At 45.2% G+C, this 27,224-nt stretch overlaps 1 protein-coding gene across 3 annotated transcripts; it reads right to left on the bottom strand.

The window, feature by feature from the left end:
• Positions 1-640: 640 nt before the first annotated feature.
• On the bottom strand, positions 641-26,496 carry LOC146191524 (transmembrane protein 272-like). Of its 3 annotated transcripts, none has more exons than XM_084602037.1 (6): positions 26,422-26,496; positions 25,814-25,925; positions 18,852-18,962; positions 18,504-18,563; positions 17,416-17,640; positions 641-7,609 (listed from the first exon to the last, which is right to left on the bottom strand). In XM_084602037.1, exons 1-6 carry the CDS (start codon positions 26,455-26,457, stop codon positions 7,425-7,427), a joined length of 729 nt encoding a protein of 242 aa, XP_084458163.1. In that variant the 5' UTR covers positions 26,458-26,496; the 3' UTR covers positions 641-7,424. The 3 variants fall into 3 exon arrangements, with proteins under 3 accessions (XP_084458163.1, XP_084458164.1, XP_084458162.1); XM_084602038.1 differs by having other exon boundaries at positions 26,273-26,484; XM_084602036.1 differs by lacking the exon at positions 26,422-26,496 and adding an exon at positions 26,106-26,233.
• Positions 26,497-27,224: the final 728 nt, after the last annotated feature.

The following is a 27,224-nucleotide window of genomic DNA, read 5'->3' as shown; positions in this document are numbered from 1 at the left end:
TATAAACCGGTTCACAATTAATTGAGGATGTAGCACAGCTGGCTGCATTAATTTCAAAAGCATGCCAGAGATTACTGCAGTGCATTTCCTCGAGTGAAAAGACATACAGCTATGGAACAAAACACTGCCAGTCGTGCAATACCTCCCGCAAGACACAATAAGCAGCTCGCGGGACTCAAAATTTCTTGCATAGCCTGAAATTTCAAGCACAATGCACATCGAAGCACCATGCGAAGCCAGAAATCACACTACACGAGAAAACTTCTTATGCAGCTGTACATTACATTCAAGCACATCCAAAACTTCTCTTCTGCACGCAATGCAGAGTTTTCAAAGTAGAGCCGCGCGCGCCATCCACTCACATGCCTGGACCAGCCCAGCTGCGGAGCAACACAAACTTGGCGCTCGCCAGCACACCCAAAGTGCCGAACACTGAAAGTGCCTGCATAAGCTAAAATTATTAAAAACACAACAATCTTTCTATAGCCAAATAAGCTAAAATATAGTAAATTAATTAAAGTCAGAAATTAGTATTGTTTCATTTGCTGTAGTGCACACTTTTTCTTTTGCAAGCTAGTTGATTCACATCGTGCCACGGGTGTGTCACCAGTCACCGCCATGAAGAAAATTACGCACAGTGCTAGTAGCGCCACAGTTTAAAATTTATTTTTCTTTTCACGTTACACCGGGCTGAGTAAAGTGAAGGAGAGGCAAAGAGCTCTGTCATTGGTATAGCGGTAGCAATACAATGCATAGTTAATACCCAAGTGTATTTTGCAAATAGTCAAAGCAGGAGTGACATCCAGCAAAATACTGCCCATAATACTTTGTTTCACCGTGTGCTAGGGCAGCAAGGAAAATAAGTTATGTCTTAAACTGCAACTCCAGAGGCTAGCACAACAAAATATCACAAGGTGCACACAATGCCCATGCTAAGTCCCGGGTTCAATTCTCATTCAATACGAGAAAGACCATATCCAATGTAACTTGGTGCTCAAATGCTTGCAGCGCACAAGTGCATGAATACATCCAAAGAAAGCATACAGTAGAAAATGTCTGAAATGCTGGGCTCATACAAGAAGCAGAACAATAAGCTCATAGTTGTAAACCATTAAAAACTTCAATTAGGATGACCTTGCCAATAAGAAAACACGAGAAAGTGGTGATGATGTTATGGTCCAAGCCTCTTGTGTTGCACACATTCACATCTACATACAAGAACACAAACATGTGGCCTTTACAATATTATCTTGAATCATACAGATAACTCGAAATATCACATACGCCATTGTAAGAGCTATTGACCAGTTAATATACTAGTATGCATTGCAAACCATATCAAGCACTGCAGTGATAAAAGAAATTATGTACTCTAGAGAAAATAGAATTAATTTCAGACAGAAACTGCATGTCACATGTCAGGATGTCAATAAAATCAAGATAGAAGGTACTGGCACAAACTGATACATACAAATGACATCTGTGAAGCACACTCAGTGAGCACCCAAACATGACTTCCTACGTGTTCTTTTGGAGAAAAACGTTCTGCTTTGCACCAGGATCATTCTCCCACGCACAAGGAACTAGGTGAAGCATTTCCAACAAATTTATCAGGTATTTGAGAACTGAAAGATCTGCCTTTTTTTCGGGGAACCAACTTAACAATATGAATTTATATTTCTTCAGACCAGAATTACACATAACAAGCATGGTTACTAGATTGCAGTTTAAAACTGCCATTAAAGTAATAATAGCTAAAATTTCTAATCAATACTTCCAGCCAACTTATCTAAGTATAAAAATGTGTCAGGTGAATAAGAAAATACAGTGAGTCATTAAGCCAGCACTTTCTGCTGTTCTTACAAGCTCAGATATGGCTGCAACTACATTTCTGGACACAAAATTGCAATGCAATCAGATTAAAAGGCAACTTCATGTGTTGTAGTTGTAGCAGATATTTTGAGAATTCTAACATAGTTACATGGTTGTTTCTTAAATACTGAGTGAAATAAAACAAAAAAATCGCATAGGATGACAGAAGGCAGTGATTCACATGGCATAGCTGTGGCATGGCAAAGGTCACGTGCTTGCATTGAACAGCTAACCCCCGACTGAATGTGAGAGCCATCAATCAGTGACTGCTTATACATTGCCCGAAATGAGTGAAGAAAGAGCATGAAATATTTTCTATTGGCAAGCGTGGCACAGGCATCAATGACCAGGCAGTTTGTGATGTAGCTATCAACTGAACTAAGCCCATCAGTTCAACATCCAGTATTACAAACACAAAAGGCCACAAGGCTGCATATAAGATCAGGACAGAGGGGGGAGTGTATACATGAACGCTCAACACAAAATAATAATCAAAAACAGGTACAGATAACACCAACGGAATAAGTTTTTTTCTGTATGCATTCAAACATGCACACACAGGCACACACAGCATCAATAACTTTGCCCTATTTGCACAAAAGCTCGCTCATTGGTTTGATATGACTACCTTACAAGACATAACTGTGGCTTCCAAAATACATTCCAGAGAGTACAGAAATTTCTTTCTTTCAAAACCAATATTTTTGCCAGTATAGTGCAAAAAAAAGAAAAAATATATTGAAGAAGGCAGCAGCAATGTCAGACAGCAAGTGTCTCCTTCTCCACTCCAAAAACAAGTAAAAAAAAAATGTCTGCAGGTGGGTATAATATCAGCTGAAATGGTGCTCAGGAGCACTGACTGTTGGGAAAGGTGATGGTGCATTCATTGAAGCATGTTCATGTGCACACAAAGATATATACCGGGTGTCCCAATTAACTCAGACCCCAAGGGTTAAAATATATTTGAGACAGGCTAGAGAAATCAGTTACATACAGCTGCCAGCAGTCTTGCGCACCACAATATTTTTGCTTTGGAAATAACTGATTAGTTAATTAGGTTAATTTTTCTGATTTGCTTAGTATTGCCTCTAGACAGTAAATGTGATTTGCAAAGTTGGAGACTACCTTCAGAAAACCTCATTACATTTATCTGAGATAAAGAAAGCCTCATGTGTATCTTTTTTCTCAGCTTCAGAGAAAGCCCGCGAATTACAAAAACAGTCACATGACCAGTGTATCCACAAGGCACAATTTCCCTGCTCTCAACAGTGCATTGAGTGAACCAAAATCATCTGCTGCCATGTCTCAATGACCCAGTTCCAGTGTTAGGCTGATAAGTTGATGATGGCCGCAGCCCATTCAGCCAGCTCACTGCACTCGCTGCAATTTGTACCGTCACATGTGCCCAGTGGCTGAAGCGGACAAAGAAACCACCGCAGACATATCAGCCTGCCACTGCAAGCCACGGCCGCAGCTAATTTTTTTCTCTCAGGCCACGGTTGAAAGCATGGTAATCATGGTGCGCGAATGCACCATTCACGTGATTGTTTTTGTAATTCGCAGGCTTTCTTCAAAGCTCAGAAAGAAAGCAACACGTGAAGCTTTCTTTATAGCAAATAATTAGAATGGTGATTTCTGAAGGTGCTCTCCAACTTTGCAAATCACATTTATTGTCTAAAGTCAATATTAATTAAATTAGAGAAATTAACCTAGTTAACTAACAATTTATTTGGGAAACAAAATATTGCCTGTGGTGCACAAGACTGCTGGCAGCTGTATACGACTGATTTCCCTGGGCTGTCTCAAATATTTAATTTTTTAACCTTTTGGGTCCAAGTTAGCTGGGAAACCTGGTATATGTATATATATATATCCTTGAGGCATATATGATGTCACAACAATGTTCATGGCAACTATTTTACCTCTGTCATGCTTTCGGACACTTTTTTGCGGCTCTAGAATATTGTCATCAACACCGCACAACAGCGACCTTGTACTGCACATGATAGTAGTTCCAACATTCCTTTTCTTTATAAATGCTGCCAGCATGAGTGTGCACCTGTTCTGGACTCGCAGCACAAATAAATTCAACATCTATATTTTTTTTTTGTAAAGTTGCATTTTCATCTTCCAAGTTGCTCATTTTGTCAATCTGAGAAAGTCTGAGTACATGAAGACTGGTATGTTTTTCTTTCAAGTTTGACTAACTTTTATTAAGTACATTCTGAGGAAGTTTTCGAAGGAGAAAAGGCGCTCTGGAAAACACGTGGATAAAAAAATCATAGGACAAGCGCTAAAAAGACAGGACAGCGCTCATCCTGTCGTTTTCTTCCACATGCTTTTAGTACACATTTTTCCCCTTCCAAAGCTATGTACAGCCTTCGTCACAATTTCGGAGCCCACTGCTAAGAGCTATGGAACGGTTGGCAGGGCTGGGTAGCAGTGTCCTTTAGGCGTCTTTTGTCTCGCCGTCAGCAAACTATGCGATTCGTTGTTTTCTTTTCATATTCTATTTCGAAAGGAATAGCTTGACAGCTTTTGCTGACTATCACAAGGCTGACTATTCTCAGCCTAGTCTCCATGTGAACCCGTGGGGGCATGGTGCGAACTCGCATCAGGAAGACGAATTAAGTCCTCCACCACTGCATGCACCTACTTGGTTGCTATTTGCCATTCGTGGACAGTGATACAAGACAAAATCACTGAGCAGGAAAAAGTGTATTGCCGCAAAAATCGAGCCCTTAGCAGACATGAGAAACAAACCACTGATACCTCACGGCCACACTGCATGCAAGTATTATATTAACGCGCTCGCAAGGCTGCAAAACATTGGGGTAATCGCTGAAGCCAACCTGCGATGCTGCGTCGTCTTCTCTGCAAAACCAAATAACAAGCATATTTGTGGAAAGTCTAAATATGCTTCGAAGCAGGAGTAGAGCAAACGGCTAATTTCTTTTAGTTCAGGCAAAATGCCAAGGAACTCTACCGCTGCACTTTAAGGAGAGGGTGGTGATGACATTCGGTATGCTGCCCTGAACTGAACATAACATAATACTGAACCTCCTCAACGCCGAACACCTGCACACATGCTGTAAAGACTGTAAAGACGTAGATGAAAAGGACAGCAAAAGCAAAATGAATGCCAACCTGCTAACTGCCGGTGTGAGAATCGACTGCCACCAAGTAATAAGCATAACAGATTGTACAGCCTTTTCATATGGCCGTAAGTGCTTCGTTTATTTTTTCATGCCGAGGAATATGGCACGTTTTAATCTCTCCTCAAGCTCTTGACTTCTGTTGACTAGGGCGAAGCCACGTGTGTGATTAGCACCGTCACATACTACCACTTCCTGGAAAAGGAAAACCTCGATCAAGCTTCAATAGACCTTTCCAGTAATTACGCCGCGCCACCAAGCAGCCGCGCAAAGCCCCCTGGGAAAGCGGAGTGCCGCCACGCTCACGTCTCTCCGACTCTGCCGGTTCTCATGTGAACTTTTCTCTGCCATCTCGGTATCCTTGCTGCGCTGCTGCTACTCGCTATTTTTTTTTTAATTACACTGTGCCCACCATTCCTTTGCATCATGTTGTACAGTTAGGGGTTGCATTCTGAATCCACGGGTCATCAGCCAACACAAAAAAGTCCGGCGTTCGCCCACTGCAGCTCCCCGTGGCGGCGCGCGCAGTGCGAAAACAACCCTTCTCCTCTCCGCTATCTCCGTGCCAACACACGCATCTGGAGCCTAGCCGCTCCCCATGAGCACCCCAGCGGTGACGGGAGCAGCTCGTTGACATGGTTACGGCACGTCCGCTGTAGCAGCGTGTGCCACGCACGGCGACCTTGGCTTTACATGGCGTAGTGAAGCTTTCGTTTCAAAAGTCACGAAAAAATTGCATAAAGACTAGCAGTTAACCATCAAAGCAATCCGGGGCTTGCTGCATTTTGCAAGGAAGCCCCAACAACGCGCACAAGAAGACGCACGACAGCAGAAAGCAGCGGCACAGCACGCCAACACATTTGCCAGCAGCCGACGCAGGTGGAGATCGCTCCGTTCTGCCATCATGCTTTGCGCAGATCCGCCAGGGGATGGTGTGGCGCTACGATTTGTGGAAAAGTCTATTACCGCTGATATGAAAAAGCTGCAAACACTTAGTCACAAAAATAAATGAATAAAGTCAACACGCCAGAGGGGGACAACCTAGCTGTCTATATATATTTATCACACAGTTTGTTATATTTTAGGATGAAAGCATCTTTTGTTTTTTCTGGAAAAATATTGCTTGTAACGCAAGCTTAGCTCGCGGAAGTGTCGCTGCTTCATGTTATCAGCATGCAGGGCAGCTTAAGGTCGCATAAGCACGTGAGGCCCTGCTCAGTCACGCAGCGCGATTGAATTCTGGCCTTTTAAAAATTACATGCCCAGCCTCACATCCCTGTGAGCCTTTCGCTACATGGAGTGTTCCTGCTCAAAGGCTCCCCCCGGAAAAGCGACAGAACAATGTCCCAAATTTATCACAACTTTGCAGTGCAACGGCGCTTCTCCCATCGTTGTCGCTACTGGGTCCAAACTTGCGACAAAGGCACTGACATTTATTGTGCGTAACTGCGGAGTGAAGAAAAAGCAGCTGGTAAGTTCACAGCACCTAAAAGCTGGAAGCAGCAAACACATGTAACAAACCAGGATAAAAACCTGCATCACAAGATGATGACTTGTGTATTTGCTTTGTCCGCGGAGTTGCGAGCCCCGCGTTTGCTTCTTAATGGCTTCGCCACTGCAACGTGAAAAGTTTTGACGATTAACGTCTGAGCGGCCACAGCAGCTTTGCATGTTACCGCAATGCGCATTGGTTTCAGGGCGCTCAGAGAATGATGCTGCGCTTCGGCTAGGTGCAAGCGCCCTCGTGCAAAGCCCTTGCAAATAAAGCGGCAACGCGAACGCAACACTATTGTTTGTGAAGCCAGTGCTGCTCCCTATTCCTCGCCTGCCAGAAGAAAAGAGAGACTATTGCCCTCATCCTCTATATCTTCGCAGCCAGTGCATTTGTGACAACAGCGCAGCCACTCAGCGCCGCAGCCGCTCCACAGCTGTTCGCAGTGGGCTCCAAAATTGTGGCAAGGACTGTACTATGTAGCCCAGATACAAGCTTTGTTAAGTTACCTTTCTGAGAAAGTATACATTGAAGCACTAAGCACCAATTTTCCTAAAGTTATAAAAAGCCCTCAATCAAAATTCAACACAGAAAGAAAACACCACATTCCTCTGCTTCTTAATTAATGCACAAACAAAACCACAGGAATGGGAGGAGCAGCTGCTCAATAGTTCGAACCATTGCCCCTTGCTTGTAGAAGTCGCATTCTTGAGGAGGTGACGACAGCTCAGAGAATGCAAGAAGTCCAGTCTCATCACGCAACAGCTGTAAGCACTGTTGTGCACACCACGGGGCAGGCAGCTTGGCTGATGGGCCTTGAAGATGGTGGGCACTGCACCTATGGCACATCTGTCTGCAGGCTTTCCAGGCCGGTGTTCACAAAAGGACAGGCATTGTTGATACAATCATTCCTTGCTCGACAGTAGTGAGAAGAGGGTTAGGCAGCACAGGCAGGCTGCCACCAGACCAAGTGACAGAAGACCAGCAGTGACCAGGCCAAACGCAAACAGGTACAAAGTCCTGTCGCAGAATGCTGGGCTTTCACTGTGCGTGTAGTCCGGGGGGTAGGCACGGTATACCCACACACAGCCTGAAAAACCCACATGAAAAGGTGAGCCATTAAGACACGAATGTCGTAAGGCAGCTGACCGCATTCTGGTACAGTATGGCATGGCAAGCAATGGTAACAGTGCTCGAACTCGTGTTTTCCACAAAGCTTCTTTGCTAAATGAGCCTATCCCATGAACTGCAGTTACTAGATACCTTCGCAGTGTGCTGGCGCTGCTGATGAAAATACTCTGCATTCCAATGGCCCAAGTGCCCAGGCTAGGCCACAGTGTAAAAATAAAATACGCGTGTGAACGAAAACCACTGGCGTGACAGAGTGCCCGCCAGTGCACAAAAACCTTTGGCCGGCCTTCTCTTTTCTTAATACATGAGCCTATAGTGTGTGCATCCCGTGAGCAGGTGGCACCCCCCAGAGCACTGCACTTGGAAATATGCAAAATGCTCAGGACAATTTGGTTATGATGGTTGATGGGGTTAGAGGGCTCAAAGTGACTCAGACTATAAGGGTCGCCGTAGTGGAGGCCTTTGGAGCATTTTGATCATCTGGGGTTTTTTATACAGCTGAACCCAGGTATAAGAGACATGGATGTAACAGACAGTCGAGTATAAGAGACACCATTCACCCAAATAGTTGGCCGCCCTATGACTTTCATTACTCTTTCTTTTTTAACAGACATTGGATGTAGAAGATATCTGGTTATTAAGGACAAATTAGCCTGAAAGTTTGGTACTCAGTCTTGCTTGTAACAGACATTTTAAAATTAGATCCAGCACCATCCATCACTAGGTTCATTCAGTTCCAGCTACAGTGAAAACAAAAGAAGAGAGATGCACCTGTGCCGTCATTATTAATTATAAACTAAAGAATCAGATATGAAATGACTAAAAGAAGCCTCTGCAGTGGGAATGCAAGGTAGAGAGGCTCATCAGGCTTGCCACGAAGAGCACATGTGCAACTGCATATACGAGCATTTGTGCGAGCACATTGGGAGCGCGCATTGGGTTCTCCAATTAGTGGAGCTTCCTATCCCGAATTACCATAGGTATTGTGTTCACTAGTCTGAAGAATATAGCAGAAATTGTCCATTACGCTGCATTTCGGAGTAAGCAACAAATCTATCTGGTAAATGTAAAGAAAGTGCTCAGCTGGTGTCGCTGACATAAGTCATTGTGCCTAGAAAGCGAGAGATAGCCAAGCCAAGACCAAAATGAATGGCATAAAAACAGAAGTGGTTCTGCTCTAGGAGACTTCTCGTTTGCTTTTCATTTATTTTTCGTCTGAGTAGCAACATTCACAGACTTGTTACTCACAGCCGCTGTTACCCTTTGTCAAACAAGCGTAAATTTCTGAGGGATATTTCTCGTGGTGATGTTTTATAGTTTTGGCCACTTCTAGCACCTTGGTGGTAAGCTGGTTACTCTTACGATTTCGTGGCACTTCTTTGACATGGCAAGTTTAGTAGTGTTACCGGACACATAACTTAATTGTGAATCACTAGTTGCGGTGCCACGTCACATCGCGATCGCACTTTGCAATCACTGCAAACATAGTTTGCCAACATATACTGCTTTGGCACATCTGCCATGAGGCACTTGGCCTGATTTTCAAACTGGGAGAGGCTGTGTTGAACAGCATCAATGCAGCCATGAAGCAAACCAAGATTTACAACTGTTTCAGCAGTAAATAAATCAAGAAAGGTGCGAGGTGTGGTCAGTGTCGTGGTCCACCAAGCAAATGCAATATGTAAATGAAAGCTATAACAACGCTTTTGCAACATGATGTACCCTTTTTTTTGTGTGTATTTTAGCTGTAGGATGCCTGCACCGAAATAATGTTTGGTCAAGAAATGTAATCGTGGCACCCTGCTTTTAAGGAACCTCTCATATAAGAGACAAAAACTTCTTCCCAATGCATGTCCCTTATAAAGGAGTTCAACTGTACATGCACTAATATCGCATGGTTCATGGGCCTCTCCTGTTCAATTCAAACACCTCTGTTTTGTGGATGGCTCGAGGCCGCAGGAAATTAGGTGTGAGGAATTGAGTAATCAATAGCGGCCTGCTATTACTGCCTCGCACATGAAGTGCAACAACACATCTGGTGTCTCTCGTCGTCGCCCGCAAGGCCGAAACCATTCCTCTTAAGTCCGTATCCAGGTTGGGCAGTAATGCTGACGAGGACTGTCCAAGCCTGGGCAAACCCACACGAGATGATGGGGTCTCCTCCTGCCTGCAGGCGAAGCATCTTACAGTTGGGAAAGCTTCAGGGGGGATCACCATATTCTGCTCTTTGGGCTCCTGTGTGCCTGTGGCCGCGCCAGCAAGCAATCACGTCATCAGTGTAAGCACATCCGGGTCGTACTCAGTTTATGAACACCTAAGCACCTCGTGGCAAACCGAGGGGATGGGATCATCGCATCTGAAAGTCTTGGAGAGAAGCTCCCTTCGTCTTTTTTGCCGACGGCAGTGCTGTTCTCCATCAGGGTCTTTTGGAAGTGTTATGGACCCTTCTGCTGTCAGCAGTCCCTCTCGAATGGCCTGAAGCTCCAGCTCTATGCCTTCAAGGCAGATGTCTAGTTTGAAGACTTGAGTGTGCGTTTCTCTGGCACGGCCGGCCACCGCAGCCAGGACCACTGTGCTGACCTTGGGTCGCCACGTGTCAACACACACAAGAAGTGTCAACTCATCGGCTTGCTGGGCGCTGTTTTCGCCTCATGCTCGTGTCGCACGTTGTGCTCCATGCCTCTGGTGCTGTGTCTTGAAAGGTATCGGCTGCTGCTGAGTCACTATCCTCCTACGGAAGAATGTGCCTCTAGATTGTAACACTACCTTGGGCTTGGCCGTCCTCCATTAGCAGGTTGCATCTAGTGCCGTGAGCACGCGACAGTCTTGGGTGCCTCCATTTGGGCCCATATGGTTTCTTCCAGAGTGGGAAACCCTGTGTAGCGGTAGAGCTCTTGAATTTTCGTATGTCATGGGAGCCCTGTGACAATGTGCAGGGCTGCTCTGTACAACACCTCTATTTTCTGCATCCACTAAAACTATTGGAGATCTTCTATATGAGATTAGGCAGTGGATTCCACTGCTTGCTCAGCTGCTGTAGCCACTCTTTTGCTCTTCCCGACTTGTGAACAGGGATGCCCAGAAGTCGGATCCATTGGTCAGGAGTGTGCTGGAGGTGTCCCGCCATGGTAAGGAAGATACGAACTCATTCCACAAGCGTTCCTCTTACAGCGATGTACGGTGTCTTGGCCAAAGAAACCTCCATGTCAGTGCGAGCAAGCAGGTCAGCTAGAATACTCGATGCTTGCTGGAGACTGAACAGCAGCATCAGTTGTGAGATGGCCGTGGCTTCAGTCCGGATGACTACATCAGCATATGCTGTAATGCAAATGCTAGGAACAGTCGCGATGCCGCGCACTAGCTTCGTCATCACTAGGTTGAACAGAGTCGAGGACAGAATGGCTCCCTGCAGTATACCGCAAGTGTTCTCAAATGACAGCGTTTCTGGGCGACCTGAGTAGATCTCGAAGTCTCGATTATGCAAGAACCTCTGCACGAAATTATTTAGTCTCTTGCTTAAGTAGGCTTCTGCCAGCACGGTCAGAACCGCAATATGGGTGACAGTGTCTACTGCTACCATGATGTGCGGTCGCTTGCGGCGCGTCTTTCGTAGAAGTTGCCGCGGCAAGAACAGATTGCCGTGCGTCCCTATTTGTTCTGAATCCTGTTTGGCCCAGATGAAAATAGAAGTTCCCTCCTTCGAGGTGGTGATTTATTCTAGTTACCGTGATTGTCTCTATATGCTTACACACAGTGGAGGTAAGCAAAATTGGGCACAGCTTGGCTATGTGTGAGGGATCATTCCCGGGCTTGGGAATTGTGGTCCCTATTGCATGCTTTGTGGTGAATTCCAATTGCATATCCAGAGTGGTCCGCATGCCCCGCAATGGAGGGCATGCGTTCCGTACACTTGTGCTCCAGCCGGAGCAACTAGGTGGCGCTCGCGAATTACGGAGGAAAAACCCGTCATTCCTTGCGCTTGGCTAGCTGTGCTTCATGTATGCGTGTCATCTGTTTTCAAACCTGTAACGAATCTATGCTGCTCCCTCTGTTTCTTAAGATGATGTTGACATCACCAGCCTACGCGATTATTTTGTTCATGCCCACACAGCTGAATGCGGGCGCACGCGGTATGAGTTATTCGGCACTTTTTTCGAATAAAACAAATTCACTGTGCAGTTTCCACCTCCCAAAGCACAGCAGTAAATCAATGGCTTCAAGCTTACGAAATAGAAGCACATAAAAAATTTTCGCACATAGTTTTGCAGTCGCTCTCCGAGCTGAGGCTGTTCTCTGATTCACTGTCCCCGAAAGAAAGTGCCAGTTTACAACGGAAATTTGCATGCATAGCAGCAGTAAGCAGTAATCGTCTGCTACAAAGCGCAGAGAGTGGAGTCGATGCGGCAACGACAAGCTGCCAGATATGGAGAGTGTCACTGAAAAAATGTGTTGTGCAAACTTCCAGCCTGATCCGCCGATTTCAGTGGAGCGACTGCTCCACGGAATGAACTTGGCTCTGCGATTGCTCCCCATCTGCATTTGGAATACAGTTGCTCCAAAAAGAGCAGAAAACGTTGCTCTGAAAGTGCTCCAGCACTGTGATTGGAATTCACCATTAGGTTTACTGGTACCACGCCATGTGTCCTTATCTCACTGACATGCAAGAGCTGTTCACCCTGTGAAGCGGCAAGGTTTTAAAGCATTGTATACGTCATGTCATCATACGTCATGATCTGTTTGAGGGCTGCTGTGAGCTCAGCCATCATAAATGGTGTCGAATGGTGTCTCAATAGGCTGCGACTCGTCTACACGATCTGGGAAATGAATGTTATCAGTTATGGTGGTGGACAGGTGCAGGAAAAACTCAGACACCTGTTTTTTGAACTTCTCATGGCAGACACCGGTTCTGAGTAACGGCCTCCACCGTATCCTGGAGCTTTCCCTGTCCGCACAAGGATCGAAATGTAGATTAGCGTTTTCCAGCACCAGTGTGCTGAGAGAATCATTGGCAGTGCTCTTCCCAGCACTGCCTAGAAAGCAGTTTTGCGTGGCGCTGAATTTTAGGCGTTTGTTGTCATATGAGCATTAGGTAAGGATAGGTGCAACCTTTAGCTATGTATTTTGCTTGCAATTCTTCGCGGACACCCCACTGATTACCAATATGGCGATCAAGTGTCGGGGGAGTCTCATTCCACTTCTGATGTCTTTAAGGTTCCTGTGCAGCCACTAGTATGCGGTTGGTCAGTATGGTGGGCGATGCATCAGTGTCTTCAGGCTGGCTCATGAGGTACCATATAAACGCGTGTAAGGGCCGCGCGTGTAAGGGCCGCATTTTTTTTTTCTCAGATTAGAGGGGCAATTTTCGCGGTGCGGCCTATACATGCGACACACGAAAAAACTTTTTTTTTAATGTAAAAACAGAACATTCGGTGAATGCGCGGTATTTATTTACCATTCAATCGTCACTCACGGAGTTTTCCGACTCCGAGCTGGCGCTGTGTTCTGGTGCACGTTCACTTCACAAGTCACCGTCTTGAGTCTTAATTAAATTGTTTGAAATCCCAGTCACCTTGAAACTACAGGATACAATATCCGTAGACAGAGTTCCATGTGGACAAAATCCAGCCAAGCGCAGTCACGAGCAGTGCCCTTTTGCGCCACCCAGTCAGCGTTTCGTCATGATTGCCGTTTGCCTTCCATTCTGAGTACTGCCTTCGAAATTCAACCTTAAAAGGCCGATTGATGCTGACGTTCAGGGGTTGCAGCATGCCGGTGAGGCCGCCCAGAATAATGGCCATGTCTGTGCGGATACTACGCAGGTGTTCTTTAACCTTATCCGTCAAGTGACGGCAGATTCTGTACAAAGCGAGCAGCAATCGTTTGGCCAACATGGTGCGTGGGCAGTTCCACCAAGCACTTTTTATCCAGTCGAGCATAAGCTCATCGCCCATCCAGCCCTTTTCTTGGGCTCGAACTACAACTCCCTAGGGGAAAGCATCATTAGGAATATTTTTCCTTATCAAGATGACATAGGGGAGCAGTTTCCGCCCGTCCGCAGTGACACACGGCATAACAGTGCACCGTTGGCGCTCCGCGCCGGCTGTCTGCATACACTCATTTCCCTGTCATTTTAACTATGCAGTTCTCAGGGCAGTCGAACAACACGGGGGTCTAGTCAGCGTTCACTATTTGAGACAATACATAGTTCTGCACAGATGTAGATCAATGACATAACTTTTGAAAGCTGAACAACTTGTCGGCGTAGTCAAGGGGGTAGCCGCTGAAACGTCATGGTCTTTCGCCGAAATGATAGGCCCTTCCTCTTGAGAAATCTATGTAGCCAGCTGACAGTAGCTTTGAAGTTCTCGCCTGGCATGCTTCTTGCACGCGCCAAGGCTTGTGTCCTCACGCGCAGCATGTCAGTTGTCAACACATAGCCATTGTTCCGCACTTCCATTGCATAGCGGAACAGCTCTTCTTCCAGCTCGGGATACTTGCATGACTTGCCTCGAAAAGCACGCCTTTTGTAACTGGTGATCTTCAATGCATCCTTCTGGTTGCACCATCTTCGGACGCACTTCCCGTACACGTCAAATTTTCTGCACACTGCACACTTGCCGTGTTCGAGGACAAACTCCACTACTTTCAGTTTAAAGCCTGCCATGTGGCTACCAATAAGCTTGCCCATCATGCTAGAATGGCAATGCTCGACGGCAATTCATGAAAAATAAAGAGCACACAAGAGCCAAAACTACAGCGTGCGACCACGCCAACCACGCTACCACTACTCACGTGCCTTTGTCAGTCGGCAAAACAAAGCCGGCACGGCTGGGGCTGCCGATATCGATGCCGATATTGATTGTGAAAGCTCGCGGCAAAGGGAATATGATGATGATGACCCACGACTTCGGGCGCCATCCGTGGGCAGCAACTGGAAGCTCCTGTACACGTGCATTTTTAAGGCTATTCCCGCATGGGTCGTGGAAAGTTTGGGTGCAGCCCTTGCACAATTTTTTTTTTTTAATTTTTGCTTCTTAAAATAAGGGATGTGGCCCATAAACGGGTGCGGCCCTTAACACACGTTTATACGGTAGTTCCCTGAAGCGCTGCCAGTCGGTTTAGTGTATGTTCTTGCTGCCGGTCATTAGTTCAATCCATATAAGATGATGGTCGCTGTTCCACAGTGCCAGTTCATGAGACCACCGACTTACAGCCTCAGTCGTCATCCAGGTTGTCTGGATCGATGTCAAGTTATCCTCGATTTTCGGCTCGTCCTGGTTGGCACAGGTCACTGGCAAGACAGAATTCTACCTCATCGGCTTCCTCAGGCAAATAGCATTCGCGGCTGCCCGAGCAGCGGTATCCCCAGGCTACATGCTTGGCATTAAAACGACAGCTTTGTGCAGATAAATAGCGTGCAAGCATCTCATCCAAGTGAAATCTATGCATTGAGATTCGCGGCGGTGGTGCAAGGAAGTATGTACATAGAAGCCACTATAAGGTTGTGGCGTCCAGGGCATAGCTGTGTGGCTACGCTTCTTGCGTGTCGGTTCCAAAGGCCGCGGTAGGTATCTGGCAGTGCGCTACTGTTTTGAGCACATACACACCTGCTTGACACTCAAAGACTGTCTCAGACTTAAGACTGGATGCACGTGTGGTACTGGGCATTGTATAAGCACGGTAGCCCTGCAAACCAGGGCCAGTACCTTGCATCTCTTGGAGCAAGACCACCAGTGGCTAGCGGTCCATGCTCTCGAGGCACTCGTTTAGCTCGATGTGGCTCCACGCAGCCTGCAACAGTTCCACTACAGAAGCAGCGAACTAATGTCAATGGCCATTGTTGATGGTTGAGGTGGTAGTCTGAGCAGGCTTGTCGCCTGCTGTCAGTTCAATGGGACTGGGTGCCCATTGGTGTTGTCATTATGGAAATGCTGAGAGCTTGGTCGTCTGTACGGAATCAGTGTACAAGATTAGAAGTGTTCTTGTGACATTAATCTTTGTCGCTGGTGCTCATTTTTGAGTTAATTGTGAGCAGCAAGGGCTTGGTTAACTTGCTTTTCAAGGGTTGCCAGGTGAGCACGGCTAGCAGCGGTCCATGCTCTCGAAGCACTCGTTTAGCTCTATGTGGCTCCACGCAGCCTGCGACAGTCCCACTACAGAAGTAGTGAACTAATGTCAATGGCCATTGTTGATAGTTGAGGTGGTAGTCTGAGCAGGCTTTTTGCCTGCTGTCGGTTCAATGGGAGTGGGTGCCCTTTGGTGTTGTCGTGGCCAGAGAAACTGGGCATCAATTTCAAATGTGCATCCGCCGATAGTCATTCGAGCCGTAACACATAAATGCACGGCATGCGTCTCATTGTACAGCGCGATTGTCGCTGAATTGCTGCATTTGTCGATGTGTGTCGAAGTTACAGCATCCAGTGAGCGGTGTGGCACTGCCTGAGCGACTACTGCTACCAAGCCATGTTGTGGTATGCTCGAGATGCCGGGCATTGCTCTTTGGGCAAATCGGCACAGTGAACTTCTCTTTCGACATGCAGAAGTGAGCTGCACCTGAGTGGCATAACTTGTGTCTGCGAAGAACATGCGACCACTCAATGCTGTTACAGCCTTGGGAACCGATGCATTCCTTTGTGGAGGCTCGGAGAAGTTTTGAATCCTCCAAGAAAGCATCGGTATGCTTGCGCATGCAGGCATTTGCTGCATGCTGCATGCAGCGAGCTGTCTATGTCCACGAAGTCCGCCATGACTACAGCGGGGCCGGTAGTGTTGCGACAAGGTGGTTATGTCTAGTGGGGCGGTTCCCCGCCTGCCAGCGACTAAGCATTGCTGATGGTTATGCTTGTCAGATCCTCTTAAAAATTAGCAAGAAGGTGCCGAAACATATCCGGAATTACTGTGCGAAAATTGGTGAGGGTAAGGTGAGTCAAAGCTCATGTCAATGAGCTTTGACTCAGTTGAGCAATGAGCAATCAAAGTCAATGTTGTGCCCAATCGCAATGATCTCACCCTCGTAGATCTCGCCTCCACTGAAATGCATCTGCTGTAGACTGAATTGGACCTTAGTCAAGCACCCTAACCACTGAGGCAGGGCCAGGGGATTCAGACATGTACACAAACAACATTTATTTGTGAAGGCTACTTGAGCCTGCCCTGCAATATATCAAGCAAAGGAGTATAGGCAGCAAATATTGGTTGCACGTTTTCTTTTTGTTATCGATGCGCAAGAGAATGTCAGGTAGGCATGCTGGCTCTGCGACATTACTTTTCAGTAAATAAAATAAATTAACAAAATTGTGTGGGTCCGTAGTGAGGGGGTTCCATACATGCTGCACTGTCATGGAATATCCTCCAAGTGCTTGGCAAGTTTTTCTGTGGCTTAGCAAATATCTGAGGTGGCAGATTGTCACTTACATCATGACATCGAAAGGCAGCATTTACTATGACCTTTTTGTGGCAACCCATAGACCCTGTGGCCATCGACACTTTGCACCAGCTCCAAGCAGCAGAAATCTGATTTACACTCGCCCCAGTCACACACCTCCCCTATCCTAACACCATGGTCTGGGCTACACTTTGTAGTTTTCATAAGTAGCAAATTAAACTCTACAGACTCCTGGCATACAGGTTTCGTCTATACTGTAGATACGTACATCAATACACGGATGTGCTCAAGGTAGTGCGCATACCCAGAAACTCAGAGTTGGTTCGCAGATGGGCCCGAGTAGGGCATGGAACAAGTCACATTAAGCGTGAAACACTTACCAGCAACATACCAGGCGAAAAGGAAGCAATTGACCAAAGTGCCCCATGTGCGTTCCTCAGCACGTTGTTCTTCAGCTGCATTGCGGCCAGCCTCTCCACTGCTATCAGGGCGCCGGCACTTGCCACAAACATCTAGCAGAGTCTTGAGCACGCCAAACACTCCACCCATCACCAGAAAAATTGGGATGTACTTTTCAGCTGGGCAGTCATTGAGGTATGTCGTGCCTGAAAAAAAAAAAAAGTTAAAAAAAGGGGGGAAACTGTAACCTGCACCATAGATGTCATAAGCCACTTTGGGATTGAATTTCTGAAATAGTGAGAAGTCAGCATATATGCAAACTGCCAGCTATCTGCACCTAATGACATTAAATAATCTGCAAAGATGGCCTTCTGATTTCAGATAATTGATAGTAACAGCAGTGATGAGTTACCTTTTGTAAATCAACAGCACCTATTTATTCCACGCGCATGTGTTAATATAGCATGGTTCACCATCTTCCGCAGACATGTACGGGGTCAATCACACTATGGTACACGGCTTCACATGGCCTCACATCTACGGAGTGCCATTCCATCAGCGCAGCGCACGAGAAAAGGGACCTTGAGGTTACGCTTCATGTCGTCTGCCATGTTCTTAAGCTTGCTATTGCCTTGGGATCAGTGGTTTGAAAAATGTGCGAAACCACACGAACCTATGTTCATGCTAAGTGTGACTCACTTTGTACAGGTGTGGCATGGAGCATGCTCTGAAGCTTTAACTTTCTACAGGAGAAATATGAAGATCGTTGTGTTCACATGCAAGTGCAGAGGAGGTTCATGCTGGCAAGTGTATTATGTAGCTCATACATGTCACCAATTAGGCATAAGAAGTATTTTTATATTTCTGTTGAAGTAATAATGTTTGTTTTAAATTTTCCATATCTTATTAGCTTTTCCCCCAAAATACTTACTAATGTGCTGCCAGTAAAGAGAAATGAACAGAGATTAGAGGTTTTTGCTTAGCTCACTAAATGAAAAGTATTCGTGATACTTCAATTAACAACTGCAGCAAGATATTTAGTTAAGCTAAAAAAAAGTCAAGTACTTACCTATAACTATCATACTGACAGGAATGATGACTGTGACTCCAACCAGAATGGTACACCCAACTGAAAAAGCAAGATGCATAAAATTTGTAACATAAAGTGCACTATGCAACCTACGCTCAGTTACAGACATATAAACCTAATATTGAAACTGAAACTAACTGTTCAGTTTGCATGTATGCCATTAATACTATTAGAAAAGGGCTGCATTTCACATGCACCATTATTTTTCCTTGATACTGCCTAAAACAACTTGCTGCAAAGACTGATAGATGGCAGAGAAATGGCAACACACAATTCTGTAAATAAAAAATAAAACAAAGAAATGGTGTCTATCTGGAGATTACTCACGAGTGCCCAGTAGGAGCAGTATTACATTTCGCAAGAAGTCGAGCACACCACTTGATGTCTTGTGTGCCTCTCGAACCTGCCCAAAAAGCGACTGGTACGATGGAGGAGGTGCTGTAAGATGACATAAGGCACCAGTGATCAGTCGTTTTTGTACTACCTGGAGCAATAAAGCAGGTTTATCACACAACATGAGAGTACATAATACTAACCTATTTAATATTATTCACTTAAAGGAATAGTCTTTCTATTCAGCTGACAGTGTTCATAATGAAAAGGCTACTATGAGAGTGAAAGATACAGGAGTTACCATTTTAAATATTTCATCGAGCTAGGATGCTGGCCAATTAAAAATGCATGTTAGCAACAGTGTTAGAGCAGAAGTTTCACCAGCCACACAGGCATAAAAAAAAAAGGGGTGTCCCTCCCAAGAAATATGCGATAGTGGCAGCATGTACAGAGTAACGTTTTTTCATCACAATGCTCTAGTGGGATACAGAGGGTATTCACGCAACGTCAAAGCTGACGTCAGTGCGCAGCTGATACAGTCTTGGAGTCCTGCTCCGACTAGTGTGGTTGGTGGCTCAGCTGCTCTTACGTGTCAGTTTTCTCTGTCACTCTGCCTCATGCCAGCACTGATGTAATGGAAACTAACCCAGCAGCATGAGTAACAGTTCAAACTGTTTGAAAAGTCTGGGCGATTTGGATAGAGACCGGTACATCGAAAAAAATGGAACTGTGCAGCGCCGACCTGTTCGCAGTCGGTGTGCGCAACTGGACGGCAAACGTCAGCCTGTGGCCGCACACAAGTATGCGTGACATTCATGTCCTCATGCTATGGACCATCACAAGAAACCAACTGAAAGCCTACAGATCACTCAAAGATAGCCGCTGGGTTAAAGAGTCGTGGCTGAAGCAGACAAACGCAAGCACAGTCATCACCATATAATGCAGGTAATTAAATGCGTGCCGCAGAATGCTTTGCCCAGATAAACAGCTGAATCCTTGCAGCTAAAATATCGCGCAGAAAAGGCATTTGGTCGTCAGTATTCTTTTGTACCAAACATGTCTGGAGTACTTGCCTTATTCAATCAAAAGTCGGATATTTGCATCACCTGTGGGTGCAACAAAGCAAAACAAGCTGCTGCCACAGCGATGGTGCCAACTCGTGTGCAAGCTTGAAAACATTTTCTGCATTGCACAAACAAATCTCTCCAAATTTAGAGCAGTTTTGGTCAAACTAAGTTTAGCTGATTATTATTGATAAGTAAGATGATAAAGCTCTTCAAACCTTCCGCAAAACAACTCTCCAGGACAGCCGCTTGGGCAAGTTGGTTATCTATTTGCGACAAAACAGCACGTAGCAACGAAACAAGACACAAGCACCGTTACAACTGTCTTTATTTTGAAGAAACACGACTTCTTATAACATCGCATCACACCTCAGATCACATGCATCACAGCCATATCAGTGAGGCTATCTCAGTTGACAAGCAAAATCCTATAATCAAAAAAGCGAATCACATTCTTAACAAGTTCAATTCTTTGTCTGTTAAAGCAACAGAAGGCATGCTAACACAACAGCCGCTCAGCCCCGCCATCAAAGCTGCCTCGATAATTTCTCGGACCAGCTGTTCTTCGTGTCTTGACAATTGCTTTGCATTTGCCGAGCCCAGGGGTACAAATTTTTGAAGGACAGTCCCTGCAATGAATCCCCAGGTTTCTCGACGCTTGCTCGAAATTCGTTTTATGCTCTAGAAGTCTTTCATTCATATGCCTGCCAGTTTGTTCAATGTAATGTCACTGGAAACGAATAAACAAGGCCTGCGGAGCATTGTACAAACGGGGTTTGATGCTTAACGGCGTAGCCCTGTTCTTTTGTGCAGAGTTATCATTCACTCGTCTGCACAGACGTCTGAGTTTGTTAGGGGAGGTCATCACCACATTCACACCAGCTTTTCGCCCAATTCTCTTTAGGCAATGTGAAAGGTTGTGAATATAAGGTATTCTTACTGCAGGCCTCCTTTCTTTTTCCTTGGCTCAACCTGCTGTTGGCTCAACCTAGCCCACATCATGGGCTTCTTCATCTGCTAGGCAACTGATACTAGTAAGTTCGAGGGGTGAGCCACACTTGCTGGTATCAGCACTTGTGTTCTGTCCCGTTGCTATGCGCTGTTTTGTCACAAAAACAACTCTGTCAGCCAAGGTTCCATTGCCGAATCTGTACGGCAGCCTTGCCATAAACGTCAGCATATGGAGCCCCAGGTGCCATCACTGTGGGGTGCCTCGATGCGCGCGCGCTCCGCTGAGGGTGAAGACAACTGCATCATCTGTTACTGTGGCCGCCATTGTCAGGCCCACTTCAATGGTGCGGGGCGTGCGCCTACATGCTTTGTGCCCGCCCTTGCAGCTTCCAAAGTGCACCTGTCTTCACGATGAAAGCAAACACAACTGCATTTAATGCTTTTTGAAATGAAGTATCGACAGACTAGGCTTGTAACGGCCTACCATCTAAATATTTAAAGCTTTGGATGGTCGTTCCTTCTCCCGCACAGTGACTAGGGTGCTAGATTAGAAAAAAAAGTCCATAAAGTGGCACACTAGGACCTTAGCTGCAGATCAAAATGAATTATTACAGTATCACTAGCAGGTAGATTGCATTTAGTCATTTACTAGTGTAGTTAGCAACACTTGAATTTCTTTATTCGCATTTATTGTCAACCTCATTAATAGAATGGCCTGGTTAGAGAAGAAGCAAGAATTATGTTCTTTGCGTATTTTTTCTCAGAAATAAAAACTAGCGCATTCGCCCCACGTACATGAACAAAATATCACAGTGCCTGTACCACGCATGCGTTCATTATGCACTGTAAACACAAAACATATCCAAGTATTTATCGATGGCATATGCAGCTCGTTCAGTCTTAATGCCATCGGCATAGCACTAGTAATCTGCACCTCATGTCGGAAACAATCGGGGCTGCGTAAGAAATCATGTCCAGGTAATTTGTGGCTCTAGTGATTGATGGTTGATTGGTGTGTAATAGGTGATGTCGAGTATATGAAATCTCTGTATTAACTAATGAATTAATGAAATGAAAAAAATAAATTGGAGAAGGAAATTTCAAAGGTGCCAAAATGCTCAGAATGAAATGGTAAGGTTTGATGATGCCAATAAAGAAAATTTTGAGTGCAATTTATCAATTAAATAATTTAAACAAAAAGAAACATGAGCTCAAAGGTGTCAAGCTACTCAGAATGGAAAAGAAGTGAAACAGTTCCGTCCGTGTGTGTGAAGTGCTCTTGCGTCATACCCTTAACAGCATAGCTTATGTCCCTCTAATTTTTTAATATGTGTGTAGTCAGCCAATTCGCACCCAGTGGGACCACTGAATATTTGTTAAACAAAAGAGGGAGGTTAATAGCCGCAGTCAAAATACATCCATTTATACTCGAAAGGAATCGAAATATTGGCGGCATTGATAGGGCAAACTTTATAGTCAAAAGGAATCAAAATATTGGCGTCATTGATAGGTCGAACTAAAGAGAGTCGAATAATTCAGTGTGCACTGAACACAGCGTTTCTAAGAGAAAGCAATGGCCAACAGCTGATCTCAGAGATTAGTTGAAATCAAGTAAGGAGTAATAGTAATAGAGTAACTGCTTATTTCCGATTAAAAAAAATTTCAGAGTATTTTAAAGGCATGCTTACAAAGAGCGTTCTTGTCTTAAATATGTGGTGCCAATGCAAAACTACCTACGTAATTTGAGTATGTGCATCCCATCATTACTGGGATAAATTAGGTTGTTACCTTCTGATACATATTCCTTCAGAGCAGTCAGAGAGGCATGTTCATCAGTAGGATTTCCCAGCAGCGCATCCTTTCATTGCTGGCAGCTAATAGACGGTAAAATTCTTTTCAAAATGAAACCTCCTATGTAGTGTAGGTGTTGCACTCTGTTGTGGACAGTTCTTTAATTAACAGAATTTATGAGTCATTTACCTCATCAGCTTCTACTTCTGTCCTTTCTTTCTTTGCTTGGGAGAGAAGGTCTAGCATGTATTCGTAGCTCATTGTCCGTGAGGTAAACACAAAAAACTAGCTGACGCTGACAAGCCTCAGAGCGCATTTCATGTCATATGCATTGGGCACAGGTTTTCTCAGTCGAACCACCAAGAACAGGCTCTTAAGGCAATCCTGCAACTTTGTGAAGTCTCAGCGGAGTTTTATATAGGGAGGGGGTTGAAGCTCGAATGGTTCCGGTAGGGCATAAACTTATAGGAGGTGACACACGGTGGAAAAAACAACACTTTAATCCGATGTTTCGGCCGGGGTCCGACCTTTGTGCTACATTCCTTGACAAAGGTCGGGCTCCAGCCGAAACGTCGGATTAAAGTGTTGTTTTTTCCACCGTGTGTCACCTCCTTTAAGTTTATATATATATATATAAAACTTTGCTGCGACATCGCAAAGTCAACAATGTATACCAATTTATTGTCTTGTTTTGTCACGACGTTATACGCAGCAACATTCGGAGAAAGGCAAAAATACCGAAGCAGCACTAAACATTGCAGCAGCATTTCACCGTAAGACTACACTCATTGGCAAATAGACAAATAGCACTCTCGAATTTCCACATTATAAGGATAGCTTAAGTGCCCCATAGTTTTTGGCTTTTTTCCTGAATACAATGATGAAGGGGAATGGTGTCTGCTATTGTGAAGAGATTTGATGTTCTTTGTTTCATGCTCAAATGCATTCAGTGGGTCAGAAAAGCAGGCGCGCCAAAAAAGGGAATCTAACTCTTTTCACCGAAAATTCGCATTCCCGAAAAAATGCTCAACCAACCCTGTTCTCTTTTTTTTTTTTTTTTGCAGTTCAACTTGTCAAGTGAATGAGAACATTTTTTGTTTCTTTGGCAGGTTCGGATCTTTCCGTGTAGCAATGCTCGTTCTGTCAGCAGTCCAATTTGCCCACGATTGCTCACCACACAATCCCCACACAATCCCCACACACTAAGTTGCTCATTCTCAGCGATTCTTAATATTAAGGTCCCCACATGTATACATTTTCCTGTTAAAACATTCCACACGTTCCCTTAATAAAAATGAATCACGTACTTCAACAGCACGAACATGCGAATCCCACAGCATAAGAACAATGCTTTACTCATGCTGAAAATGTACGATGTATTTGTCGGCTGCCACTTGTTGCGCTTGATCTTTACTGTCCAAGGCAGACTTCTCTTGAGGCCTCTCACGGACAAGAACATTCTCCATCCATTTATGGAGTGGTTGGTGCACTGCGGCACACAACAACGTCGATGCACCCCCTATCAGGACCAAGAGACAAGGCGATGAAGCGAGCGCACGTGTGATGGCTGCTGCACCGCCGCGCGAAAGGGCATGAACATGGCGGCCGGCGGACTCCCAAGGCCGGCAAGGTGGCACAAAGGATGGCTTCACCCTAGCAGGGGGCGCGTGCATCGAGGCACCCTACATCACTGGGACAGTGGCTTGTTTTGCTTCGCTGCCAATACAGACGACGTTAACTGAATTTGGTTGAATAAGGCAAGTACCAAGAAAAATACTGACCACCAAATGTCATTTCTGTGCAAAATTTAAGCTGAAAGGATTCATCGGTGTAGTGGAAAGAAATATTCAATGGCACGCATGTAATTGCACAACAGACATTATTTATGGATCAGTAATAAACCAATAGTAGCTAACTTTACTGCACACGCAAGTCCGCAAATCTGAATTTGTCGAGCACTCCTTTGAAGGTTTGGATTGCTGCTAAACACAAAGGGGAGGAGCTGGCAGCCCACTGCATGTGCGCGGCTGGAAACGGTGAAGCCTGTTCACATGCTGCCGCGCTGCTCTTTTACCTGGAATAAGGCGTGCCATTGCCTGAAGAACTGTTGTGCACAGAACATGACAACTGGCTACCAGGGCCCATCCAGAAGATTCCAGTGTGGCCCATTGTTGACATGGATTTCTCGTCTTCTGTGATACTCGCACGGTTAATTGAGCCGTGCCAGCCATTTCACAGATGTCACATACCCGGAGAGTTGTTTCGTTCGGTCGCACTCATTGTGTGTACTTTCGAAACCTTTAAAAAGCCAAGATGTTTTGCGCAGTTCTTCATTTTCATCTGCCTGCTCTGTGTGCATCTATTACAGTCTACAACAGTGTAATAAACCGCAGCTGCACCACTGCTTGTGGGAATACACAACAGCATTTGATCCATACTATGGATCCGTAAATCTGCCATGTTCTTCCAGTGGATACAAAGATGGCCGATAGCCCCTCAATTACTCACAATGCACCGTGCACGGCACGTCAGGGAATGCCCCCTATAAGTACTGCAAACAAAATATGATCCGGGGATATATTAAGGCCTTGTACTTAAACATTGTTTATTAAGCCTTCGCACACTTCTTATTCAAAAATTGTCATTATCCTAAACAGCAATCCTTTGCCAGGAGCTGTGGGTGTACTTTTGGTATGCTTGTCAGGATGCACGAAAATGCTGCCCTTTCTCGTCAACATCAGTTTGCTGAAATTCAGCTGCTGGATATTGTATTGTCGTTCAGCTGATACTGTATGGTGGTGGAATACAAGCACTCCAGTTAGAATGGATCGTATAAGTCTACAAATACAAAATATCTTAAAAGAGCACTTGGGTCCTCTTTTGGAAGCTAAAGTAGCAGCGATTTGTGTGCAGCCATTCGACTTCACTTTTTGCTTATCGCATAAAACACTGAAATTTGCACTATAGATGCCAGACGTTTTTGTTGCGCGGTTTTATTAACAACCATACAGCGGACCCGCTCTGGCGTCTGTGGTAACGGCATAGCATCCAAAGTCAACATGCGACGGCGTTGCTCCGATCGCGCGCACGTTTTGACTGCAGACTATGCAGGCTTAGTTTCAGCCAACCGCCGACGAGCAACAAACATACCGTTCGGGTTTGTGATATCGTCGTAAGACGGGGGCAAGTCATTTTCCACTGGGCTGCGGAACGGCGTTGGAGAGGGGCTGTCACTGTACGGCGGTAAAGACATGGCCAATTCCTGCACAGAATGAGCAAAGATGTTGCACTTAAGTTGCGTTCACGCTGCCGAATGAGTAAAACAGGCAGACGATAGGCTGTCGTCTTATCTCAAGGAGCTAGCACAGAAAGGCTGCGCCGTCTGCAAGGCGATGACAGACAACACAAACACGCAATCGGTGTCAAATTTCGCACGACTGACCGGTATGACTGATTTCATCCAAATAGAGATATCTAGGTACTGACATGGTGCGGAAAAACACAGCGACATGACAGAGCTGATACGGATTTTACAAATGACAGGACGCCAACAACATGCACGACATGAAAAAAACAAAGATTCTGTAGTAGCCAAGGCAATGGGCGTACCACTTGGAACGATTCAGTTTAGTAACGCAGGCCTTCTGGGTCAGTACGAAAATCTCACGGAAGCGAATTCAAAGCTATAAAACGATGTTAAGAATGGTTAAGGTAAATTAACAGCTATTTATTAGGCTAAATTTCGTAGCAAAGCTCACACTTTCGCTGCACAGACGACGAGTATCAGACGCCATACTTGTTTATCATGACGTCATCCTTCCCAAATAAATAAAAAATACTTTTCCGGCAATTTTATTTTATATTTACATTCATTCTCTTTTAAAAATTTGGCTCTCATAATCTTGTTTTCTTTTTACGCTTCTTAATTGTTTTCAATATTTGTGTTGCAATCTTGGCCATAGCTTGGCGCTGCTGCTGCTGCTGCTGCTGCTCTCAAACCGGAAATGTCGAAAATATTACGAACCGGAAAAAGCAGACGGCAATTTGTGCGTGCCTGGCCAGTGCCTCCTGACTTTGCCATGGTTTGTGCTGCTTTGCACGCTGATATCAGAAATTGGTGGTTTTACTATAATCCCCGCTTATCAGAAGGTGAAAGCGGATAAGGAAAATTGCCTCAACGTGACTAATTTGAAAGACCGGAAATTTCGGAAAGCGCCGGAAACAGGTTATGCGTGGGTTATGTTATGGTAGCCACCATAGTTATGTTCATCGATTACGCCTTCATCTTGACGACATCGAGTTTTCGCTGTGGAAATTATTTTACAACTTATTCAACCTGTGAAGTTTCCCAGACCATTGAGTTATATCTAAAGTAAAAACAGTAAAAAATCAGCACAGCTATTGCATATTTTTGGCGTGTTCCGGCCAGACCATCCGACAGACCTCTGACGAGAACGCAGCTGCTGTCTGCGTTTCGAAGCAAGTGCCTCACATGCGGCGCACCTGTGGAGGGGAGTATAGTTTCAAGTACCATTTTTGTCCTGTGCCTAACCACCGTACT

Source organism: Amblyomma maculatum, chromosome 4 (assembly GCF_055883805.1).
Source record: "Amblyomma maculatum isolate TAMU_Amacu chromosome 4, ASM5588380v1, whole genome shotgun sequence".
In the NCBI taxonomy this organism is placed as follows: Eukaryota; Metazoa; Arthropoda; class Arachnida; order Ixodida; family Ixodidae; genus Amblyomma; species Amblyomma maculatum.
Note: the sequence above shows the minus strand (reverse complement) of the source record. Positions and strands in the feature narration are given on the sequence as shown.